Source organism: Microchirus variegatus (genome assembly GCF_963457635.1).
Source record: "Microchirus variegatus genome assembly, chromosome: 16".
NCBI lineage: Eukaryota > Metazoa > Chordata > Actinopteri > Pleuronectiformes > Soleidae > Microchirus > Microchirus variegatus.
The window spans coordinates 19,030,331-19,055,129 of NC_139817.1; the positions used below are offsets into that span (position 1 = coordinate 19,030,331).

Here is a 24,799-nt window from a genome sequence, read left to right on the forward strand (position 1 = left end):
CAAGAGCAGGTATTTAAAAAGTACCAGGGGCCAATTCCAATTCCTATCTTAACCCTCAATCTTAACCAAATCTTAAACCAAGTGTTGAGGGTTATTTTGTCACTTAGAAATGGGACACCCCTTAAATGCAGATACGTCTTCAGACTGCGGGGGGCAGAATAACGCGAAAGCTGCGTCCAGTCTGTCAACTCCAAAAAAGAAGAAGAAGAACTCGTTTACGTCCGGATTATTTATTACGATCCGTTTGTCAGTCAAGTTGTCAGGTTGTCAGTTAGTTATAAGATGATACTCATACAAATACCACAACCACGGACATATTCAGCTGACAGTTACCACACACCACGGCTTATTGAAAAGTAAACGATAACAAACGATCGCGTGTGCGCACCAACCGGCTATTGACAAAAGATCGTAAAATAAAAATAAATGTTACGCAACAATGATGTCAGTAATCCATAATATGGGCCTAAACTAAGATAATACAATGGTTTTCATAATTTTATATCTCTATTAAAGGTGAAGTAAGTAGTTTATAGTGCCATCTAGAAGAGAGGCTGAAAATTACAACAAAGAACTGCTCCTCTGCTCACCCCCTCCCTTCCCTGAGCGTTACGGTGTCCGCAGCCGGTCAAATGTCGTCCTCGTCGTCTTTGTCCGTGTCGGCAGATTCGTGAGGCGAGGGAGAGGGCGAGCTACCGCGGCCGTAGCAGACGAAGCGGAGAGAGAGGAGGCGGGACTTCCGCTACAAGTAAAGTGACGCTTGATTTGTTCTCTCGCGTTTGTCCTTACAGGCTCCGGTAGAAACATGGCGTCTCGCTGCTAACAGTGGCTATGCAACAGTGGTTATTTTACATGACTTTTTGAAACACTACGAAAATGAAACAAAAAATATAATAGGGTGGTCTCGGAAAATCTCAATATTGAGGGTGATACAGCCCTTAAACTTGCCCCTCAACTTAATTTTTCTGAGAATCGGGACAGCACTTGCACTAGAGGGAGCGCGCATTTTTGAGATTGAGGGTTAAGTAAGGAATTGGAATTCACCCCAGGTACTATCGCTTATCAAGTAAAAAAAAAAAATGTAAGACGAGTTATGCCGTGCCAGGACTGTGTAGTGGAAAAGTGCCATATAACTACATGTGGACCACAGCTGTGTGGCCTCCACCAAGCAGCCCATTTACAAAGTTGGAGACTAGCCAGTAAAGTTAAGTGGTGAACAATTTAGCAGCTAAAATGGCAGATATCTCCCCTTGGGGTTGGTGAAAATCAGATCAGAGCAAAGAGAGAGTGATGAAAAAAGGAAATGGTTTTGCCTCCACATCAGACAGTTAATGTGTTGTTTTCCACCACTGCATTTGTGTTACAACACAAGCACTCAGAGCACAGACCTTTACACTAAAACACCTTTGTCTCCTGCGTTTTACATACCAGTATCTGGATCTACTGGTTCTGTGTAGAACTTGACCTGCTCATAGCTATTACCATCTTACATAAGCATAACAAAACTCATCCTGATCTCTGTTAAGATGTCGCTAAGATAGGTCGCACACTTGAGCACAAAGAAATACATGCATGGATTTAAGGTTCTTAACCTGTGAAATCACATCACAAAGCACATCAGCACGGCATCATGGCTAGACGCTGGCTCGAGCTTGTGCAGGCTTAAACTTTTTTTTTCTTGTTTTAATGGGTGTAGTTCTTATTGGTTCTTTTATGTTTTACTCATTTTATTTGGGGATTTTACCTTTTATTTTATTTTTAAATGTGCTATATAAATAAATTTGACATTGCCTTTACTCTGATAGAACAGTGTTCATACACATTTTCCTCTGCAGAAAACTGCAGGCAGTGTGTTTTAGTAATTTGTGTGAGATGCAGTCATTTGTCTGGAACAGGGGTGTCAAACATACGGCCAGTGGACTGGCTCGGTACTACCGAGTATTTGCATAAAATCAAACGGTACCTGGAATCCGTACTTGAACGCATCCTTGTAACATTATCCGAGTGGAAGAGTAGCCGATTTCCTGAGCTGACTTGAACGCAGCACTGCTCGCAAAGACTACGTGATGACGTAGTTTGGTAACGGCCGTCATTCATTGGCTGCGACGTTCGAGCGCCACGACGTCAATGTGCTGCGTTGCCGGCAGTCAGCTCCGGTGTGGCTAACAACAGCGCTAAGCAGTTTCAGTTCATCTGACGTTCTCTGTGCGTTGCTGTTATTTTATCGGCATTGTTGTCCGGTCCACATAGTTATATGAACTGTTGGCGTGTCTTCGGCGTTATTCATTTCCGTGCCCGGAAAAGAATGACGCCGTTAAACGGAACGTTAGATGGACACACGGACCCTTTTGTATAACTGAAATAAATGTTGAGTGATAGTGTTGTTGAAATTGCACATACTTTTCTTAAAAATTCTTAGGCTGTTCTTTTGTAAAAGAATAATTCATTTAATAGATAGAATTTTATAATTCTACTTCTTTGCAGTAATTAATACAAAGAAAAAAGTGGACTTATTATTACTTCGATGTCATTTTTCGATGAGTTTACTGGTCCAGACATTCACCTCAGAAGACTCTGAGTCGAGTTCCAAGATGACGTCTATGCTCCACTCCGGCACAATTAAATGAGGTATACGTAAAACAGCAGCCATCAGTGTGTAAAACTACTGCAAAGCCAATTCTAAACTTTAGAGAGGGCTAAAAATAGAAAAAAGAGGATATACTGTTACGTTTCCCCTTTAAAGGGAAAACCTAGATCTTAGGGAGTTGGACCCGAATGCAGAGCAGGACACAGGTGAGTATATATATAATAATAATATTTATTAAAAACGAAAAACATAAATATATATATATATATATATAAACACAAATACACGCGCTAGAGAGGGTGTAGGATGTGACAGTATAAGAGAGAGTGAAACAGCAGCAGACCAGATCCTCAGTGACTCCTTCGTGGCAAACACAGTTCGTTTTCTCACGTTCCCACGGAACGGACTCACTCGAGGTGTACAGCGAGGAGGGTGTGATGATCCACGAAGGTTGAGGAGAGGTGAAGCCGCGTCGTCGTGGTGGAAGAGACGAAGGCGGTAGAGAAGAACAGGAGTAGGCGATTCCAGGAGTGGTAGGAAATCCGCGGAGACTCGGTGTTCTTCTCTCGGCAGGAGACGTGGAGACCTGAATACGGAGATTGAGGTGAGTACTGGAAACGTCAGGAATTCTAATAGCGTAGTAGGAAAGCATTTACCAGCTAAGCGAAAACGTGGAACTGACACCAGAGAGACGCGAAGTCCCGCCTTATATGCCCGGATGATTGCTGATCAGGCACAGCTGGGCAGGAACTGCGCAGGTGGACGTCATCTCTGGCGTCATGTGGGAACTGGGTCAACCACGCCCCCTGCAGGGTGAACACAGAGAGAAGAACAGAGAGCAGCAGGCAACAACAACAATAAAAATAGACGCCATGAAATGTGGATCGTGACAGTACCTCCCCCTCAACGGGCGCCACCTGGCGCCAGGGCAGTAACATCTGGGTGGTCACGGTGGAAGTCCTGGATCAGCGTCTGGTCCAGGATGAAGTGGCGTGGAACCCATGACCTCTCCTCCGGACCGTACCCCTCCCAATCGACCAAGTACTGGTGTCCCCGGCCGCGTCTGCGAATATTCAAAATTCGGTTAACTGTGAAGGCCTCACCGCCTTCGATCATCCTGGGTGGTGGAGGGGGGTCAGAGGGAGGGACCAGATCCGACTCGATCACAGGTTTCAGGAGTGACACATGGAAAGTCGGGTGAATCTTCAGGGATTGGGGTAACTTGAGGCGAACGGAGGTGGCGTTGATGACCTTGTCGACTGGGAAGGGACCGATGAACTTCGGAGCCAGTTTTCGGGATTCCACCTGTAGAGGGAGGTCCTTCGATGAGAGCCAAACCTTTTGGCCAGGTAAGTATTCAGGGGCGGGGATGCGATGGCGATTAGCTTGCTTCTGGGATTGGAGAGAAGCTTTTTCGAGGGATGCTCTGACCTCCACCCACACAGCCTGGCAGCGTTCCATGTTGGCCTGGACTGACGGAACCGCTACCTCCCTCTCCTGGAAGTCGAAGAGTGGAGGCTGGTAGCCCAGGGAAGCCATAAATGGGGAGACGCCAGTAGAAGCCGAGGTGAGAGAATTGTGTGCGTATTCTATCCATGGGAGGAAACTGCTCCAGTCTTCAGGGTGGCGAGTGGCGACACAACGTAGCGCCACTTCCATGCTCTGGTTTGCTCTTTCTGTTTGGCCGTTGGACTGTGGATGGTAACCGGATGAAAGGCTGACGGACGCCCCCAGTGACGCACAAAAGGCCTTCCAAACCTGGGAGGAGAATTGAGGCCCACGGTCTGAAACGATGTCCATAGGGAAACCATGGATCCGGAATACGTGTTGGACCAACGTCTCGGCTGTTTCCATGGCAGAGGGGAGGGCGGGGAGGGGGATATAATGAACCGACTTGGAGAAACGGTCTACGACAGTGAGGACGGTCGTGTTGTTATTGGAGGGGGGAAGTCCAGTGACGAAATCAACGGCGATATGAGACCAGGGGCGATGGGGAATGGGAAGGGGATGCAGGAGTCCAGCAGGCGGGCGGTTCGACGACTTGCCTCTAGAACAGATGGGGCATGCAGAGACGAAGGTGGCGACATCCAGGGACATGGTGGGCCACCAGAAGCGTTGTTTCAGGAATTGGAGTGTGCGTGCAGAACCAGGATGACAAACCAGTCTAGAGGAGTGACCCCATTGGACAACTTCCGAGCGGGTAGCCTCTGGGACGAAGAGGCGGTCAGGAGGTCCTCCTCCGGGATCAGGTTCGGTCAGCTGGGCCTCGCGGACTCTTGTCTCCACAGGCCATGTAGCAGCGCCCAGAATGCAAGACGGCGGCAGGATGGTCCCAGGTTCCAGCTCCGGAGGATCTGGTGAGTAGAGTCGGGAAAGTGCATCAGGCTTCACATTCCGGGAACCAGGGCGGAAAGTCAAAGAAAACTTGAAGCGGCCCAGGAACAGAGCCCAACGAGCTTGGCGAGAGTTCAGGCGACGGGCGTTCTGGAGGTAGGCCAAGTTCTTGTGGTCGGTCCATACTATGAAAGGTTGGGCGGTCCCCTCCAGCCAGTGTCGCCATTCTTGTAGTGCCAAGACCACGGCCAGGAGTTCCTTATTTCCAACATCGTAATTCCTCTCCGCAGGGGATAACCGGCGACTGAAGAAGGCGCAGGGGTGGAGTTTCTGGTCGTTGTGGTCTCGCTGGGAGAGAACCGCCCCTACCCCGGTGTCAGAAGCGTCGACCTCGACCACGAACTGGAGCTCAGGATCCGGATGGGAGAGGATAGGGGCTGAGGTAAACATCTCCTTGAGGCGGAGGAAAGCAGACTCGGCATCATTGGACCACAGGAACGCCTGTTTGGGAGAGGTAAGTCTGGTAAGAGGTTCAGCAATACGACTGTAATTCTTTATGAATCTTCTGTAGAAATTTGAAAAACCCAAGAAGCGTTGTAGCTGCTTCCGGGTGGTGGGTGTCGGCCAGTCCTTGACTGCAGAGATCTTAGTAGGATCTGGTGCAAGACTGCCTTGCTCAACAATAAATCCAAGAAATGGTACCGATGTTGTGTGAAACATGCACTTCTCGGCCTTCACAAACAGTTTGTTTTCTAAGAGTCTCTGTAAAACTAGTCGGACATGCTGGACGTGTTCCTCTTCAGTCTCAGAAAATATCAGGATGTCGTCCAGATATACGAAGAGGAATTTGTCCAGCATGTCGCGCAAAATGTCATTAGCCAGGTGTTGGAATACTGCAGGAGCGTTAGTGAGGCCAAAGGGCATGACTAGATATTCGAAATGTCCCATGGGAGTGTTGAACGCCGTCTTCCACTCGTCCCCCTCTCTGATGCGAACCAGGTGATAAGCATTTCGCAAGTCGAGCTTGGAGAATATTCTGGCCTTACTGAGGGGGTTGAAAGCAGCGTCTAGAAGAGGAAGGGCGTAACGATTCTTCACCGTTATATCATTTAGCCCACGATAGTCAATGCATGGACGAAGGGATCCGTCCTTCTTCTCGACAAAGAAAAATCCTGCCCCTACAGGAGAAGATGAGGGGCGAATGAGACCGGTAGACAATGACTGGTTGATGTAGTCATTCATGCTTTGATGTTCGGAGCGTGAGAGGTTGTAGAGTCTTCTGGAAGGAAGAGTGGCGCCAGGAAGGAGATCAATGGCGCAGTCGTATGGACGATGAGGGGGTAACGAGAGGGCCCGATCCTTGGAGAATGCCTCCGCCAGGTCGTGATAACTCTCTGGGACGCCGGAGAGGTCGGGAGGCACTGGTGGGACGTTGGCCGTTCTCTGTGGCGAAGGTTGAGCAGATCTGAGGCAGCGGGAATGGCACGGGATACTCCAGCTGGACAACCGACCCGAGGACCAGTCGAAGGAGGGGTTGTGAAGGGACAGCCACGGAAGACCCAGGATCACTGACGCGGAGGAAGCCGGAATGAGGAACAACTGGATCTCCTCGACGTGGTTACCAGACAAGACCAAGGTGAGGGGAATGGTGCGAAGAGTCACTTCAGCCAGCCGATTTCCGTTGAGGTCCGAGATGATCTTGGGTTGTGGCAGGGAGATCGTAGGGATGCCAGCCTGTTCTGCCAGATGCGTGTCGATGAAGCTTTCGTCGGCTCCAGAATCCACCAGGCATGTGGTGGAAAAACAGTCCTGGTTCCAGCGAAGTTGAGCCTTCAGGGAGACCCGGGTCGGTGCAGGACAGGAGATGGTCCTGCTCACCAGCACTCCTGCGTGCGCTGGTGAGCTCAGGCTTTTTGGGCGATGTGGACAGTACGACATGACGTGACCAGCCTGTCCGCAGTATAGGCAAACTCCAGACTGTAACCGTCGTCTTCTCTCCGTGGGCGATAAACGTGTTCGCCCCAGCTGCATGGGTTCAGGAAGGCTAACCACGTTAGCAGAAGGGAAAGGCAGAGAAGAAGAGACGGAAGAATGTGGGGTATCTGGGGTACGAACAGTAGAGTGACGTCGTCTATCCATTCGTCTTTCACGGAGCCTACAGTCAATGCGAATAGCTAGTTCGATTAACACTTCAAGATGGGATGCTATATCGCGAGTAGCTAATTCGTCCCGTAGTTCGTCTGTAAGCCCACGTAAGAAAATGGCCCTTAAAGCCGCGTCATTCCACCCACTCTCAGATGCCAATATGCGAAAACTGACGGCAAAATCAGCGGCAGATGAGTTACCCTGTTTCAATGAAAGTAGTTGGTTTGAAATGTCACTATTATGAAACGCTTGGTCGAAAACCCGGTTTAACTCCGTAGAAAACGTAGTATATGAGATGGAGCGGTGGTGATCATCTCTAAGGAAGGCCGTGGCCCACTGAGCGGCTCTACCAGTTAGCAGGTTTACCACAAACGCGATTCTAGCATGACTTGTAGGGTAAGTGCTAGGTTGTAGGTCAAAAACAAGTGAGCATTGAAACAGGAAACTCGCACATTTATTAAGTTCCCCCGAAAATCGTTCGGGGGTAGGAACAAATGGTTCGCGGGAAGCTAGCGCGGGGGCTAACGTAGGGGTAGCTGGTGGAGAAGGAGCAGGCAGTGGAACAGGTAACCCGGAAGTTAGCAGCGGCTGAATGCTAGCGGTTAGCTCATGAACGGCGTTGGCTGCGTCTCTTAGCAGGCCCTCGTGTCTGCATATGGCCTCGCCGTGAGAAGCTAACGCCTGGTGTATCAAGTCTCTGTCTGCCGGGTCCATAGTTGGTCAGTTCCAACTGTTACGTTTCCCCTTTAAAGGGAAAACCTAGATCTTAGGGAGTTGGACCCGAATGCAGAGCAGGACACAGGTGAGTATATATATAATAATAATATTTATTAAAAACGAAAAACATAAATATATATATATATATATATAAACACAAATACACGCGCTAGAGAGGGTGTAGGATGTGACAGTATAAGAGAGAGTGAAACAGCAGCAGACCAGATCCTCAGTGACTCCTTCGTGGCAAACACAGTTCGTTTTCTCACGTTCCCACGGAACGGACTCACTCGAGGTGTACAGCGAGGAGGGTGTGATGATCCACGAAGGTTGAGGAGAGGTGAAGCCGCGTCGTCGTGGTGGAAGAGACGAAGGCGGTAGAGAAGAACAGGAGTAGGCGATTCCAGGAGTGGTAGGAAATCCGCGGAGACTCGGTGTTCTTCTCTCGGCAGGAGACGTGGAGACCTGAATACGGAGATTGAGGTGAGTACTGGAAACGTCAGGAATTCTAATAGCGTAGTAGGAAAGCATTTACCAGCTAAGCGAAAACGTGGAACTGACACCAGAGAGACGCGAAGTCCCGCCTTATATGCCCGGATGATTGCTGATCAGGCACAGCTGGGCAGGAACTGCGCAGGTGGACGTCATCTCTGGCGTCATGTGGGAACTGGGTCAACCACGCCCCCTGCAGGGTGAACACAGAGAGAAGAACAGAGAGCAGCAGGCAACAACAACAATAAAAATAGACGCCATGAAATGTGGATCGTGACATATACGTGTACTTAGTGTAACACATTGTCTGTTTGATTTCTGTAAACATCGCCTCTGTTCTCCACCAGACCATGCCCCTTTTCACAGCTTCTCCTTCTCCTCTCTCTCTCAACCTCAGCCCTCTTTTTGACATTTTTCATAATCCTGCAGTTGGACAAAATGGATGTGATGCTTTTGCCTTTATGTCTGACAGATGTTGCCAAAGTGCACATGGGTTTCATTCACCATCTGCACAGAGGCAGGGAAACCCGGTGAAAATGAGAAGAGCTTAAGAGCAGAGAGTCCGAGTTGTGACTGTCACTGCTTTGACTTTTACTGCATGTAGAAAAGGATCAGACATGATGGATTATACAAAACCTCTCTGTCTAATTACATAACACCCACCAAGCCAGAAACGTGGGGGAGTTGGAACAGTCTTTGGATCGATATAGTGTCTGCTTGGATGAGTGATGAGTGATGAGTGCACTCATATCCACCTCTTTTCTCTCTGGAGTGCTCTGCTTCTGTCTGCTATTTTTACCTCTATGACACCATTTCTTAGTTTAAAAAAAAAAAAAAAAAAAAAATTGAACACACTAACCACCACTTTACAACCTGCTTATGACATATTTCACCATCGCTGCTGAAAACTAACTGTAGGACTTTGTGTTTCCTGCACAGCCGCAGACAAACAGCACGAGAAACAGCATAGTCACCAGTCCCAAAGGCAACACCCCCTCTGCTGCACTGGTATGCAGCCCTCTGTCTGTCTGTCTGTCTGTTTTTCTGTCTGTCCATCTGTCTGTCCAGTTGTCTGTCTGTCTGCCTCTTTGCCCATCTGTCTGTCCATCTGACTGTCTGTCTGTCTGTCTGACAATACCCGGTTTAGGTGTGTGTGTTTGTGAGAGAGCGCTGTAGTGTCGGACAGTGTATTTTATGATTTTCTGTACGATGCAGCTTTTAATGGAATATTTGACAAGTTGGGGCAATGGAATTGGTGAGTAAGTCAATTGCCCAAAATTGCAACTTTCTATTGTCCATTTACAGTTTTTCTCCATTGGTTAGGCTCATTCCTTTAGATAGAAATGACATTCTCAAAACTCTAAGATCAGTTGGCAAACAGTCTTCATTTTTTCTGGATTTTCACTGGACACGTTACAGCCGCGGGACATCAGCGGCGCGGTCACCGTTGTAAATAGCTTCCATTCGAATCAATGAGAGCATTTCCATTGGGCGTGCTGCGGAACCGCGTAAATTTTAACAGAGCAGATCGCACCAGACAGGAAGTCAGACACAGACTCACTCACTTCCGCCCCCCCCCCCCCCTTTCAAAATAAAACACAATACGCATTACGTCGTGACCGGTGCTACCAGGTCAACAGTCAATTAATCATAGTGTCTCAACATAAAATAATTTATGACACCAGATCAACAGTTCTTCCACGTCGGAGAATGAAAAGAAGCTGTGTCGTTGTTGTTTCCTTTATACACACAGTCTATCGCGGGATCTCGCGAACTCGCGTCCGTTCGAGATGATCGCGTGATCTTCCGTGAATAGCGCTGGCTTCAAAGGCACCGCGCTGCTGCTGTAAGCGCGTGCCCGGTGGGGATTGACGCTGGGCAGAGGACGAAGCAGAACCACGCCGCTGACGTGCTGCCAAAAAGCAAAAGATCCTTCTCAATTGCTTTGGCTCATTTCTCGACGTTCTCGACACTCTTGGTGCTTTCGCCAAAATAACCTGGATGGTTCAGCACAACACTATGGTTCACCTGCAAAAGCTCATATCTCTCCCAAAACAGTTCACTTATGTGTCCAAACTAAATTCCTTTCTCATATAAATAGTCAGTGCATCCAAAATGCATTTTATGGTAAGAGTACCCTCCAAGGTCTGACATCACACATTGCACTCAAACTGCCAAGGACATTGTGACCATTTTTATTCACACACATAAAGTAACTTCCATACACCAGAGTTAAAAGAAAATGTATACAGCACAATATACGGTAATATTATCACATAAACAAAAACTGTAAATAAAGCTGGAGATTCAAAATTGCATTCCTTCAGTGGTCGCTGTCTTCATCCTCACCCTCCTGGCTGACTAAGTTTGACAGACTGTTGTGCATGTGATAATAGCTTATACAATGAAATGATGCTGACATGTTTTGGAGAGAACAACCATTAGACAACAATCAGTTTAGATCAACAAGATCTATTCACTTGGAAATTGTGCTAAGCTAACCCTCACCCCACTGGCCCTAACTGTAGGCTACCTGTACTTGGTCATTTACAAAGATGTACTAAGACATTTGCAATTTGATGAAATGAATGAGAAACTCAATTCTGTTGTTGGCAATTGCCAAGTGGTTTGGAGGTTTGTTCACGCTATTTTGAAAATGTAATTTCTGTTTCAAGACATGAGACAAACCAATTTAGCAGGATCTTTTGCATTTTGGTGACACTGACTATTTATATGGGAAAGGAATTTAATTTTGAAGCATGAGTGAACATTTTTGGGATCTTTTGCAGGTGAACTATGGTGTTGTGCTGAACTGTAAGACCAATGGGGAAAAAAAATGTAAAAAAAAAAAAAATCCCAATTTGTTTAATTGTATACTATTTGTAGATTTTACTGGTGCTGTATGGATTTAAAATGTTTGTATTTCATATCTCACTTTCAGATTTGACAGATTTTAACATGTCATGATATGATTGCAGTAATGTAGGACATTAATGTCGTCACGAAGAGACCAAAACAACAACAACAGCAAAGGTCACTCTACTCTGATCAGCTGGCCAATGCAGTTTATCGCGATTATCCAGACCAAAATAATTGCGACTCACGATATTTGTAACAAATAAAACACAGGGTCCATTATAAAAATACCTTAATGTCCACAGTTACTGAAGATACATTTTTGGTTTTGATCTTTTTATTTGGTTTTGTTGCCATCATAATACATTTCCTTCTTATCCTTCATTGGCCTCACACGCACTCTCCTCTCTCCTTCCTGCCTGCACTTTTTTTGCTTTCTTTCCATTCTTCCTCCAGGAGCCTCAGACTACTGTTATCCATAATCCAATAGATGGAACCAAGGTACACCCCCACTTCCCCTGTCACTCCATCTCTTCATTTCTTAAACATTTGTCACCCTTGTCTTCGATCTGTTTCTTAATCTGTGTTGCATAACCGGTCTGTATTTTTTTTGCAGGATGTGTTTTTTTGAGTATCTTTACATACTGTATCCCTGTGTGTGTCTATTTTATCCCTGTGTGCATGAGAGTGATGGACGGTGTTGGAGCTGAGACTCCTGTCCTGCGAGGTGTTTGCCTTACTGCTCTTGTAAAGAGCTAGAGTGATCCTGCTGCTGTCTAAGCAGGATCTTCCTGCCCACTTGACCCTGTCCCCCTGTACACACTGTGGAAATGTCATGTGCCGTGCAGTCAGTTTTGTGTGCCTTTGCTGGTTTGGCACAATCTGCTGACGGAATTGTGCCAGTGTGCTGCTGCTGCAGAGTCACAGTTCCGTATCTCCAGCAAAGTTGTGGCGTTGAGGTGGTCACATGTCATAGATTTGATGACAGAAATTCGAATTTTGAGTCTTCAGGTTAGCATGGACTTGTGTGTGTACGGTGCTGTGCAAAAGTCTTTGGCCACCATTCTATTTGTTGTTTTAGCAATGTTATAATGAACATACATAAATATTAATATCAATCTTTTAAGTACAGGAAAGGTTCAACCAAATATTAAAATTCTAAACTCCAGCACATGAAATCGAATGAAATGAATGCAGGGTTCACAGTGTGTTGAGCTAACGGGAGTAGCTTCAAGATGCATTCAAGAGACCTCATGTCATCACCAAAACAAGTAGAGTCAAGCGGAGTCGTGCTAGAACTGTATCATGGTAAAGCACCAGAAGGGTCTGTCCATACAAAAAAGAGTCGAGGTGAATCAGCTAATATTATTTTAGCGAAACAGAAAAAGTATATTGGGAGCACTGAAATGCTTTTTTTTTTTTTAAGTGCCCCTTGAGTTTTTTTGAGTCACAATCCCACCCCTTTCATGTGGATGAAGACTGAAATTATGCAGTGTTTCTGGAAAAAAGTTCGAAAAAAAATGTTTGCGCTTCGTTCCATTTCTGTGGCTCGGGCCTTTTGGGCAGCTTGCTGCTGCTGCCACCTTGTGATATAATAGATGTACCACAAATTAGTTTTCTTTTAGTCCTTTTATATCATTTTAAAATATCACATATCAATAGTACCTTGACTTATTATAATCAAATAAATCCTTTATATTTATCATTTATCAAAATGTTTAGTTTGTCCATTGTGTGAAATTTTAAAAACATGGAGAGCCAACATTCCAGCCTCCGTACAGCTGAGCTGGCCCGTGATATGAGTATAAAAAGTTCAGTGTGTAATGAGAAACAATATATATACATATATATATATATATATATATATATATATATATATATATTGGTTTATATATATATATATTGTTTATATATACGTATATTATTCAATCAGGTTACTGTAACCATGATTCTGTCACTGGTTAAACTTGCTTGAGCATTACATACACACACACTGCACGATATTAACTCACTGGAAGCTTGTTAATATAAAAGATTAGTCACATCACTGCATTCAAAATGCCAATGATCACAGACGACAAAGCTAATAGTGGCCTTAAACCTTGGCACAGTGCTATATTGATGTATGTGTATGTGTATGTATTTACTGTACATGTGAAAGTGTGTTTTATTCATTAATCTGAGTAAAGGAACATGTGTGTTGCACTTTGCAGGAATCATCAGACAGCAGCAACACCACTATTGAAGATGAGGATATGAAAGGTAGGGCACGCACACACACACACACACACACACACACACACACACACACACACACACACACACACACACACACACACACACGCACACACAGTCTATTTTCCATTTCAGACTTCAGAGGACATTACATTGACTAACACTGACATTTTCTGGAGACTTACTGTAACCTTAACCATAACTACTACTGATGGAGCGTGGTAAAGAGGTAGGAAGTAGGGGTGGGCGATACTGCAAATGTTGGTATCGATCCGATACCAATCCAATACCAGCCAATATCGGCTATACCGATACGATACCGATACTTACGGCGCTCCTTTCACGCTGCTCAGTCCTTTCGTTTGGATTATTAATTTGTTCATTATTAGTTAATAGTAATCCATCCAGGACAGTTTATAAGTAAAATACTTTAAAACAGTGCACACAATTGTCACTTGAGAACAAATTAATCACAAACAAATTATCTCCCTTCAGTGCACTTCTTTTCTTAAATAAACAAAGTGTAAATTATCATTGCACACCAAATGTTACAAACTAATTATTTTCTTTCAAGTAGAATACAAAAATAAAGCAAAATTAAAATAACGCATTTCAATGGGATAAAGCAGATTATGAACTCCCCGCGACACTAACTTCTCACCAGAGAACATTCTCTCTCTTTGAGCAGTTAACTAAAGAGATCAGCTCATGTGATGCATCTGTTATTCCCTTAATTGCAGCACTAAAGTGTCTTCTACACAAAGATTGAGAACATGGAGTGAAAACAATGAAAAGTGAGCTCTGCTCTTGAAGAGTCTGTCTCCACATTTTATTAACATCTACCCAGATCCCCTGCACTTCATTGCAACTGTACTCGATCCTCATCATAAAGATGTAATGTGAATTGTTTTTGATGGGTTAGGATTAGAAATGAGAATGCATTTTTTCAGCATATTTCATGTCATAACTAATGTGGTCAGGTGGTGCAACCAATATTCGTCAGGTGGTGCAACCAATTTAAACCAATAAATGATAAGTTATAGTGACCAAATGGTTTATAAATGTAATGTGTGTAGTTATTATACTGAATATATGATTTTGTGTATTTGTGTATTTGTGTGATTATGTTCCTGTCTTTAAATATAAAATTGGATGTTAAGGATGCTTAAAACCTGACCTAGAGAGAGCAAAAATCTTAAATTATTGTAAAAAAAACAACCCACAATGATAAAAATAATAATGTTTATCTAGTGTAGACACCTTAAGGGATAGTTGCCAAATAATTAATTTTAAAATAAATATTAGGAATGTATATATATTTTTATAAATTGTTGGTTGTGCCACCTGACATTTTTTTTGTTGTGAATTTAAAAATTCTATTAAAAATGAGTTAAAACAGTTAGAATAGTTATTCAATAAAAATATGAGACATGTTCAAACACATTGTTCTGGACTCAAAAATATGCATTACATCTATTTTGAAAATACTTTTTAAAAAATACCTTTTTAGAAGCTTTATTTGTCATTGACCCACATATGTCCAGTGTTTTGTTACCAATATAGTGCATGTTTGTGTTTATTGCTCATTTGTCCTATGACCTTGTGGTGTTCAGTACCGTGATGGCTTGTGGGAAGAAGCTGTTTCTGAGTCTGTTGGTTCTTGTTTTGATGGACCTGTAGTGCCTGTCAGAGGGTAACAGGTCGAAGAGGTGATGTGCGGGGTGGGTATTGTCCCGTGTGATTGCTTCAGCTCTGCTGAGGCAGCGGGATGAGTAGATGTCTTTGAGGGTAGGGAGGGGGCATCCTATGATCCTCTGTGCTGTCCTGACCACTTGCTGTAGCCTCTTCCTCTCTGCCTCGGTGCAGTGAGAGAACCACACCGTGATGCAGTAAATTAGGATGCTCTTGATGGTAGAGCGGTAGAAGGTCACCAGCAGCTCCTGACAGATGTTACTTTTCCTGAGCACTCTCAGGAAGTGCAGACGCTCCTGTGCCTTCTTGATGACAGCCGAGGTGTTAGCAGACCAGGAATGTTTAGCAGAAATCACGGTGCCCAGAAAGGTGAAGGTGTGTGTCCTCTCTATGCAGTCTCCGAGTATATAGATGGGAGATGGGTCTGGCCTGTGTTTTCTCAAGTCCAGGATGATTTCTTTTGTCTTCGTGGTGTTCAGAGACCTGTTGTTAGCTGAGCACCACTCAGACAGTTTCAGAACCTCGTTCCTCTCGGCAGACTCATCTTCCCCCGTGATTACTCCCACTACGGTTGTGTTGTCCACAAATGTGATGATGGTGTTACTGGAGTGGGAGGGTCTGCAGTCAGTGATGTAGAGGGTGTCATTCACATAGAAGTGGAAAGAGTTGAATTTTATGAAAATATGGCAGCGGGGGAGGAGATAGATTAGGAATAGGAGGGGCCCGAGGACACAGCCCTGGGGAACACCACATGTAACCGGGGAGGACTGGGATATGTAGTGCTTGATATGAACACAGTGGAGGTGGTTGGAAAGATAGGAGGTGAACCAGGTGAGACAGGTGCCAGAGAAACCAAGTGAGGAGGATGGGATGGTAGATGGTGTCAAATGCTACAGTGAGATCTAGGAGGATGAGGATGGTGAGGAGTCCAGAGTCAGCTGCCAGAAGTAGTTTGTTTGTGATTTTGACGGGGGCAGTTTCTGTGCTCTGGGAGGGTCTGAAGCCGGATTGGAATTGATCATAGACAATATTGTTGGTGAGATGAAGGTGGACCGGCGCTGCAACTGTTTTTTTCTAAGATTTTGGAGATGAAAGGGAGGTTGGAGATGGGGTAGATGTTATTCAGGTTGGTGGGGTCTGAACCAGGTTTCTTCAATACTTGAGTTATTGCAGCAGCAGAGGGAGGATGGGACAAGACCAGAGGGGAGGGAGGAGTGAATGATGTTGATGATAAGAGGAACCAGGGAATGCAGACAATTTTTAACAAGAGGGGTCGGAAGGGGATCAAGGTGGCAGGTGGATGGTTTTGATATGCAGATTAGGTTTGAGATGTCGGTAGCAGTGGAAGAGGTGAAGCAGGACAGGAGGAGGAGTGGGGGGAACCCAGGAGTAGGGTAGGATGGAGTGGTGTTGGTTGGTTGGAGGAGACAGTTGTTGGTGAATGTCTTGGATTTTGGAATTGAAAAATGACATGAGAGTGTCACAGTGGGCAGTGGAGAGCAGATGAGGGGCGAGAGTATCAGGGGGTCGTAGGATGTTGTTGAGGGTGGAGAAGAGGGCTCTGGTGTTTCTTTTGTTGGAGGTGATTATGTTGGCGTAGTAAGTTGATTTGGCTGTAGAGAGAGCATCTTTGTAGCGTAGGATGTGGTGATACATGTCCTTGTGAATCGTGAGTCCAGTTCTGGTGTCCAGGCGGCGACCGGGTTTTGATTGTTTGTAATTCGGGAGTGAACCTGTGGCAGAGTGGGTGAATGAGACAGTTTGTTTGTTTATTTATTTATTTGGATCTCTTTTAGCCCAATTGTGCTATTCTTCCAAGAGTCCATAGCATAAAACATTACATAATACAATACAAACACAATACAGTATAAATGAAACACAATACAATATAAAACAGACACAAACCTAAAAAAACATACATAATATTACATAAAAACTATACACTCAATCACAATCATGCAATTACAATAAAATAGTTCAAATACTTCTTAGAAAATACTCCTAATGTTTTGTTTAAAATGTTTTTCTGGTAAACTCCTAGTGAGATCAGGAAAACAATTCCATAGCTTTACAGTCTGAAAACAAAACATCCTTTTACGAGCTACAAGCCTAGTCCTGGGTGAAACATAATCACTTGTGCTAGCTGCTCTTGTGCTTACTAAATGTCTGTCTTTTACCTACTGGAATCTGCTCATCAACAGTTTTGGCTTCTTTTTAACATGCAAGTTATAAAATAATTTAAGAACATTTCTAGCTATTATATCCCTGATATATGATCACTCTAGTTTTTTGTACCGCTCTTCAATAGGAGTATCATTTGGACATCTAAGAATAATTCTTGCAGCCTTATTTTGTGCAGCCTGGAGTCTACTTATTTCTCCCACTCCAGCATTACACCAAACGGCAGCACAACAATTCACCTGACTGACAATTAAAGCGTGGGTCACTAATATTTTTTGTGGGTACATATTTGGCTATTCTACCAACCACCAGGTTGCCAGTTACGCCAGAAAACGAAACCTAAAAGACCTCGATATTTTGAATTTGAATGTAGTAACCGTTTTTGGCCACATTCTTACATATGGCAACTTTAATGCTTTAAAAATTGCTTTCCAAATGGCGCAGTGGAAAAGGCCCACACAAGCCCACATCTGACAGGGAAGATAGCCAATACTGCAGGGTGGCACCTGGGGTGGTGAAACAGTATTGCGCAACAAATTGGAGATGGGGACCCCCCCCGATTATTAATGGATATTTCGCACACTGGCTGTGACCGTGTGATGCACTGAGACCTGCGGTCACTTCACCACTGATTCCCGGGGAGGCTGTTTGTCTTATCGTCACTATCGGTTCATAAAGTTACTGTTAAATGTGATGAACACGCAAATTAGAGCTTAAGATAAAATGAGTGAAAAGAATCGGGAATTATAAAACTACACGTTGTTATTGTTCCTAATAATAATTAGATAATTATATAAGGTAAATCAGACAAAAAACAACATGATTCCTGTAACACATATAAAGTAATAGCCACGGTCAATTAAATAAACCATTTTTATTGATCATTTTAATCTTTAATTACATCATACTTTTCAGGTTACTGTATTCACTTTTGCCATTGATTTACAAATCCATGGTTTAAACCCGAAGCTAACATTGGCGTTGGTCAAATACGTTGGCCGCCAGCGCACGTCATTAGGGTTGTGATCCAACCTGTAATTGGTCAGAAAATATTAATACAAATGATTAATTATTTTTAATAAGTAATTTTGTTATTAATTTTCTTTAAAACCCTTGCACGGGGCACCATTATGTTGTGGTTCAACAATAGTGGCAATAATTTGATTGATAAAAATAGAAAGTAATAAACATTAATTAATTCGTTTAATAATTAATTAACTTTAGATCGGGGCACCACCCTGAAATCAGGGAAAAGACAATCAATCTATGCCTTTCAAAATCTGTCTAAATAATCACTGTTATTGACTATATCAAAGATATCCCAATTATACAGTAATGAAAATGATGGCGCCAAAACACATTAACATCAGGCTGCTGATCTTAGACCCAACACGCGACAGCATGGCTGTAGGAGCGCGAGACCTTTCATTTGTGAATGAAAGAGAGAGAGTTAGTGAATGAGCGAGAGAGAAAGCGGGAGTACACGATTGATCTTGCGTGCAGACACAGAGGGTGGTTTCGAGTCCAGCGTGTTCTGTGACCGAAAAACAGGATAGCGTGTAAGTTGATGGCAGTCTAAACCACACAGACTTGACAAAGGCGGAGCCAGGCCAAGTCTGTGAGTCGTGACGTTTAAACAGCCATTGTCTCACCACGTGATCTGCCTGCTCGTTCACAGCAGGGGAGGATACCTGCAGAGCGCGACGCTGCAGAGCGGGCGTCAGGTATGGAGAGATGCGGGCGGCTTCTTCAAAAGGCGCATAGTTCGTGCTGCATGGGAGTGTCGCATGTCGGAGGGCACGGCCGGAGCCGCGTGGCCCGAGGGCCAGGGGCCCAGAGCAGGAACCAGTGCAGTAAGGAGAAGAGCAACCAGGAGAAGAGGAAAAAAGGGAAAGAGCGAAGAAAGAGTGTCTCTTGGTTTTATATGGCTGACCAGTCGGGGGTCATAAAACAGAGACGGCCAATGAGACTTAAAGGAGCCTGCTACCCCCTGGGGGGCTCTCCGGTCATAAACACCAAGGAGTTTGGGGGTTACCGATTGTGAAACTCAAATTCAGGCTTCAAATCATGAATATAGGCCTTAGTCAGAGAACAATAGATTACAGCCACATGCTTTTAGGGCCCAACATTAGCGTACTCCCATCATGCCTTAGCGTACTCCCATCAAAATGTAAAAATGTACCAAGACATCATCTCCAAATACAAAGTATGCAACTTCCCTTTTATATCCTGGTTCTGGTGAATCCAGTGACTAAGGGGCAAACTATTTTGAAGATGTCTGGCGATTATAGATGTAAATATTCTACATTCAGTACACTCATTGGCCTCAAATTATCACATTCCTGTCTATTTTTGCCATCCTTTGAGATGAGTTACAGAGACTATTTAAAAAAAAAAAAGTAAACATCAGCAATAGACATGAATGCACACAATAATGATCTTGCCACACAATGAACAAGGAATGACCTTTGATTGAACATAAAAAAAGGTGTATACTGAAAAAGGCTGAGATCAACAGGTGATGATTGAAATAATTTTCCCTCTTTTTCTTTCTTTTTGTATTCTGTTATTCTTTATTTGACCAAAAGCTTATGAGGTCAATTAAAAGGAGAATTCAAATGGAGTGAGATGAGGTAGAGAGGGAGGGAGAGTGAGAGAGAGAGAGAATCAGAGCAAGCTAAGCCTTCCTTCTCTCAGTGTCAGGAGGAAACGAGGGAAAGAGGGCACGCTAAATCTGATAGAGAGCTGGGACAAGAATAGCGTGATGAGCTTGGGCAGACTTGCTAACAGAAGCCATGGTGGACAGAGGTGGAGAGAGTGACTGCACAAAGTGGCATTTTTTGTACATGAGGGATCTGTAGGTGAGGATCGGTTGTGCTACTGTGAGTAAAAGGGGAAACAAGACAACCTGTGTCATGGACATGTGAGGGAGATTTCACTCAGAGAGACTGGAATGACGGAGAGGTGACCAACGATGAGCAACAAGCTGTCCGGTGCGTTTGAATGTTGACCCTTGACCTTTGAGCAGGGAGAGCGTCCGTGCTTTGTTATTTCACATTCTACTAATGCTGAGTCCTTTTTTTTTTTTTTATCTCCACAGCTCGCAAACAGGAGATCATCAAGATCACAGAGCAGCTAATCGAAGCAGTCAACAGCGGGGACTTCGAGGCCTATGCGTGAGTTTTGATTCCAACCACTTCCATAATGTCACTATTTCATGTTTTGTAAACCGGAAAGTATTGAGCTGCAGGGGCTGTGTGATCCCAAAGCTTTCTGTCAGCCATACAGCAGCCTTCATCTGATCGACGGGCTGATGTGCTTTGTCTTTGTATTAAAAGATTAAAGAGTAATTACAGTCATTGTTTTATCTCTTGCTCTCTATCTATCTATACTCTGCACACAATTAAGATTAATGCTTGGCAGATGGAGGAGAGGGGGCTAGAAATGTTAATGGACATGTTAAATTTTAGTTATAATAATATATTATAATATAATAATTTTAGTTACAAAGTCAAAATGATTAATTTAAAGGTCCCCTATTGTGCAAAATCAACTGTTTTAATCTTTTAGTAGCACCGTAGCTCCTCCTTGTCCCGGTGAAATACGAGAGTGCAGGCGAGGGAGGAAGAGTGGCTGCACAGCGGAGCACAGTGTTTTACACAAACTTCCAGCCTCAGAGGATTTTTGTGTCCAGTGCATATATTTTATTTATGAAAAAAATGTTCACAAGCTTCACAAGCCCTTTGTTGTTGATCGTGTATGTAAATTCCTATGCTAGAAAAACACCTTGAACGCACCAGTTACGTGCCTGCAGTTAGCGAGTGACATGTGTGGATCAATAATATGAAGAGCACGCGTTTGAAAGCACTGCAGAAAGATGTAGATGTTGTCCTACATTTCTTCTCAACCAAAGGCTTCCTTTCTGTCGTGTTTCCACGTTCTCTCCTCATTATTGATCCACACACGTCACTTGCAGCCGCATTAACACTGGTGCATTTTTCTAGCATAGGAATTTACATACACGCCGTGCGGCGCAGTAATCGTTTTTCTTCGATTTTAATGTTTTTATGATCGCGAGAAGCCAAAATCGTGGTCACTCTATGCATTCAATGAAACACAGTAACAACGGGTAAACGGACATTACTATGGGGTATATGGAGCGGGGGTTGGGACGACGCTGCATGACAATAGGTGATAAGTAGTGACAGTATGGCTGTGGATAGTAAGTTAGATCGACACTCCCCTGGAAGCAGTGGGTGTGTGTTTACCTGGGTCTCATTCACATGACCAGATACAAAACCGAGCGTTCTGAAAAAGGCTGTTTTGGCAGGGTTATTGAACTGCTATTGTGCTTCATCCTTATGATATTTTGACTAAAGCAGGACACAGACCTGTTCATTAGGGCACCAGGACCTAGTTTAACTTGGGTTAATAGGGTATAATATGGGACCTTTAAAGTCCATCCATCTTCTACCGCATTATCATCCACAGGAGGGTCACAGGGTGTGCTGCTAACATAGGGCGATAGGCGGGGTACTGGACAGTAAAACCCATACACACACGGGGAGAACATGCAAACTCCATGTACCAACCACGGCTTGAACCCAGGTCTTCTTGCTACAAAGTCAAGAGTGCTAACCACGATACCAACCGTGTGGCCCAGTTAAAGGGACACTGTGTAGTATATATGGGTTTATATGACCCAAAATCCACTTTGTTATACATATTATGTGCTCCTGCATTGTCTAGTCGCTGCATAATAGTTTTTGTTTCACTTTTGTAGTGTTTCAAAAAGTCATGTAAAATAACATGGTCACGGGCCGCTGTTGATTGCCACTGTTAGCAGCGAGAAGCCATGTTTCTACTGGAGCCTGTAAGGACAAACCCAAGAGAACAAATCAAGCGTCACTTTACTTGTAGCAAAGTCCCTCCTCCACTCTCTCCACTTCGTCTGCTACGGCCGCGGTAGCTCGCCCTCTCCCTCGCCGGCTTCTGACAGCTCTACCGCGGCCACGAAGAGCTCTCCCTCGTCCTCGCCCTCTCCACCTCCCTTACGTTGTCTGAATAAATACGAGAACCTCATCTGCTGACACGGAGAAAGACGACGAGGACGACATTTGAGCGGCTGAGGATACCGTAGCTCTCAGGAAAGGGAGGGGGTGAGCAGAGGAGCAGTTCGCTAGTGTTTGTTCATTGTCTGAATTGTTTGGTTTCTCTTCTCTCTATAATATTATAACGTTTTTTTTCAGTGCCTTGAGATAATGTATGTTGTGATTTGGTGTGATTCAAATGAATTGAAGTGATTTATATAAAGTCAGACCATTTACCATGTAACTAAAAACATTCACGTCATTTGAGGAAAGTCTAGTCTGAGCTCACCCTCCTTGTTTCCACAGGAAGATCTGTGACCCTGGTCTGACCTCGTTTGAACCGGAGGGGCTGGGAAACCTGGTTGAGGGAATGGACTTCCACAGATTTTACTTTGACAATCGTAAGACGACCACATTACAATCTGTCTTCAACCCACTTGAGTTGGTGGTGAATTTCAAAGCTGAATCAAGTTCTGAATCTGAAACTCTCCTGTTTTCCTCCGTCAGTCCTCTCCAAGAACAGCAAACCCATCCATACCACCATCCTCAACCCTCACGTGCACATGATCGGAGACGACGCGGCCTGCATTGCGTACATTCGCCTGACGCAATTTGTGGACGGGCAGGGCCGGCCTCGCTCCAGCCAATCAGAAGAGACCAGGGTGTGGCACCGCAGGGAGAGCCGGTGGCAAAATGTCCATTTTCACTGCTCAGGTGCTCCTGCTGCCCCGCTGCAGGGATGAGGTACAAAAACATAACAGTAACATAGTTACACAATATATAATAATCCTACAGCCACAGGAGGTTGTGAGGGCTGGGTTGTATTCACCGTGTTCCGCTTCCTATTCCCCTATGTACATTCACATCCACAGTTGTGTTTATGTTAAAACCACCTCTGTGACCTCTGTGGAAAGTATGACCTGGAACTAAAAATGGAAGATAAATAGGACAAATCCCAGTAATCAAAGAAAATGCATGATTGGTCAAGACTGATGAAAATTGAAATAATTTCTAAGTAAAATTAAATTATTACATTTTACAGTACATGCAGAGGATTTAGCTTTAAAGTCCACGTTCTCCCAATTTATGAAATTTATAATTTATGTTGCTTATAGTGTTACACGGTCAGGCGGGGTCACACCCTGGACAGGTCGACAGGATGAGATGAGATATTATTTCTGATTTTACACTTTTGCTCATTATAAACGTTTGGGATTTCTTGAGGATTTGAGAGCATTGTGTGATGTCAAGCCCAGTTGTGCCTCTGCGTCGTCTCCGACTGCACGAAATATTGTCAAAAAGTGACGAAAGTGTCCGTCACTCCGTCAAGGGACAACGGAGACAGCAAGAGCTGCGATGGTTCCTCAGGACAGGCTGAGATAGGCTGCTCTGTGCCGGCTCACAGTGCGCACCGAGCGTCCACAGAGGCGGAGCTGATCACTGCCAACAACGTTGCTGCCAAACTATAAATACGTCATATCTTAGTACACACAGCACATTAAATGGCAAATTTTTCGCCTCAAATGATCTTAAAACTGCGTTCCGTGACACAGAAAAGTGAGAAACGGCCACTGTTTCAACAACAACAGTCTTTCTCTCTCAGACGCCATTGCTCACTGTAGCCAAGAGCACAACAACCTTGCGCAGCGAGCCCTACTGATCGGGCGAAAAAATTGCAGTGTGTATCCGTCACCACGAAGCAGAAGTATGAAGGCTCGAGGGGTCTCCGTGGTTACGCAGTCGGATAACGCATTACGCAGTCGGAGAAGTATAATGTGGCCTCTAAGTTACCAACATTCAAACCCATTATGAAATATTCTGATCTGTCAAAAACTGTAGGGCAGAGAAGGACCAACCTGCAGTAAGCATAACTTCCTTGGTGGAAGTTATAATGGTGACAAAATGTTGCAAACTTGAGTCACAGATAATAAAGTGTATCATAGCATTTATGGACAAATCCACAGCTCCAGCTTAAAAGGTTGCGCTAAAGACATCAGGGTGGATAACATAGGGCCAATTCCAATTCCTATCTTAACCCTCAAGCTCAACCCAAGTGTTGAGGGTTATTTTGTCACTTAGAAATGGGACTCCCCTTAAATGCAGATACGTCTTCAGACTGTAGGGGGCAGAATAACGCTAAAGCTGTGTCCAGTCTGTCAACTCCAAAAAAGAAGAAGAAGAACACATTTACGTCACGATTATTTATTACGATCCGTTTGTCAGTCAAGTTATTAGGTTGTCAGTTAGTTATAAGATGATACAAATACCACAACCACAGACATATTCAGCTGACAGTTACCACGAACTGCGGTATGATCGAAGGGCCCCATTAAAATATGGTGTTAATTTTTTCATTTAGCCTTTATTTATCTAGATAAAAGACCCATTGCGATCAAGACCTCTTTCACAAGGGTGACCCGGCCAAGAAAGGCAGCAGCACATGTCATAGATAATAAAAACAGGGAGATAA

General features: G+C 44.3%; 1 protein-coding gene across 10 annotated transcripts in view; it reads left to right on the top strand.

The window, feature by feature from the left end:
* LOC310938598 (calcium/calmodulin-dependent protein kinase type II subunit beta) overlaps positions 1-23,072 on the top strand; it is a gene marked incomplete at both ends in the record, with an annotated part of 75,001 nt that extends 51,929 nt beyond the window's left edge. For 3 of the 10 annotated variants that reach the window (XM_083903123.1, XM_083903126.1, XM_083903127.1), the window contains 6 exons: positions 9,215-9,283; positions 11,588-11,632; positions 13,345-13,393; positions 20,340-20,415; positions 22,636-22,730; positions 22,837-23,072. In XM_083903123.1, the coding sequence (XP_083759249.1) occupies positions 9,215-9,283; positions 11,588-11,632; positions 13,345-13,393; positions 20,340-20,415; positions 22,636-22,730; positions 22,837-23,072 (570 nt within the window). The remainder of the gene's footprint in view (positions 1-9,214; positions 9,284-11,587; positions 11,633-13,344; positions 13,394-20,339; positions 20,416-22,635; positions 22,731-22,836) is intronic. The other 7 variants (XM_083903130.1, XM_083903129.1, XM_083903131.1 and 4 more) reach the window with 3 other exon arrangements.
* Between the last annotated feature and the right edge of the window lie 1,727 nt (positions 23,073-24,799).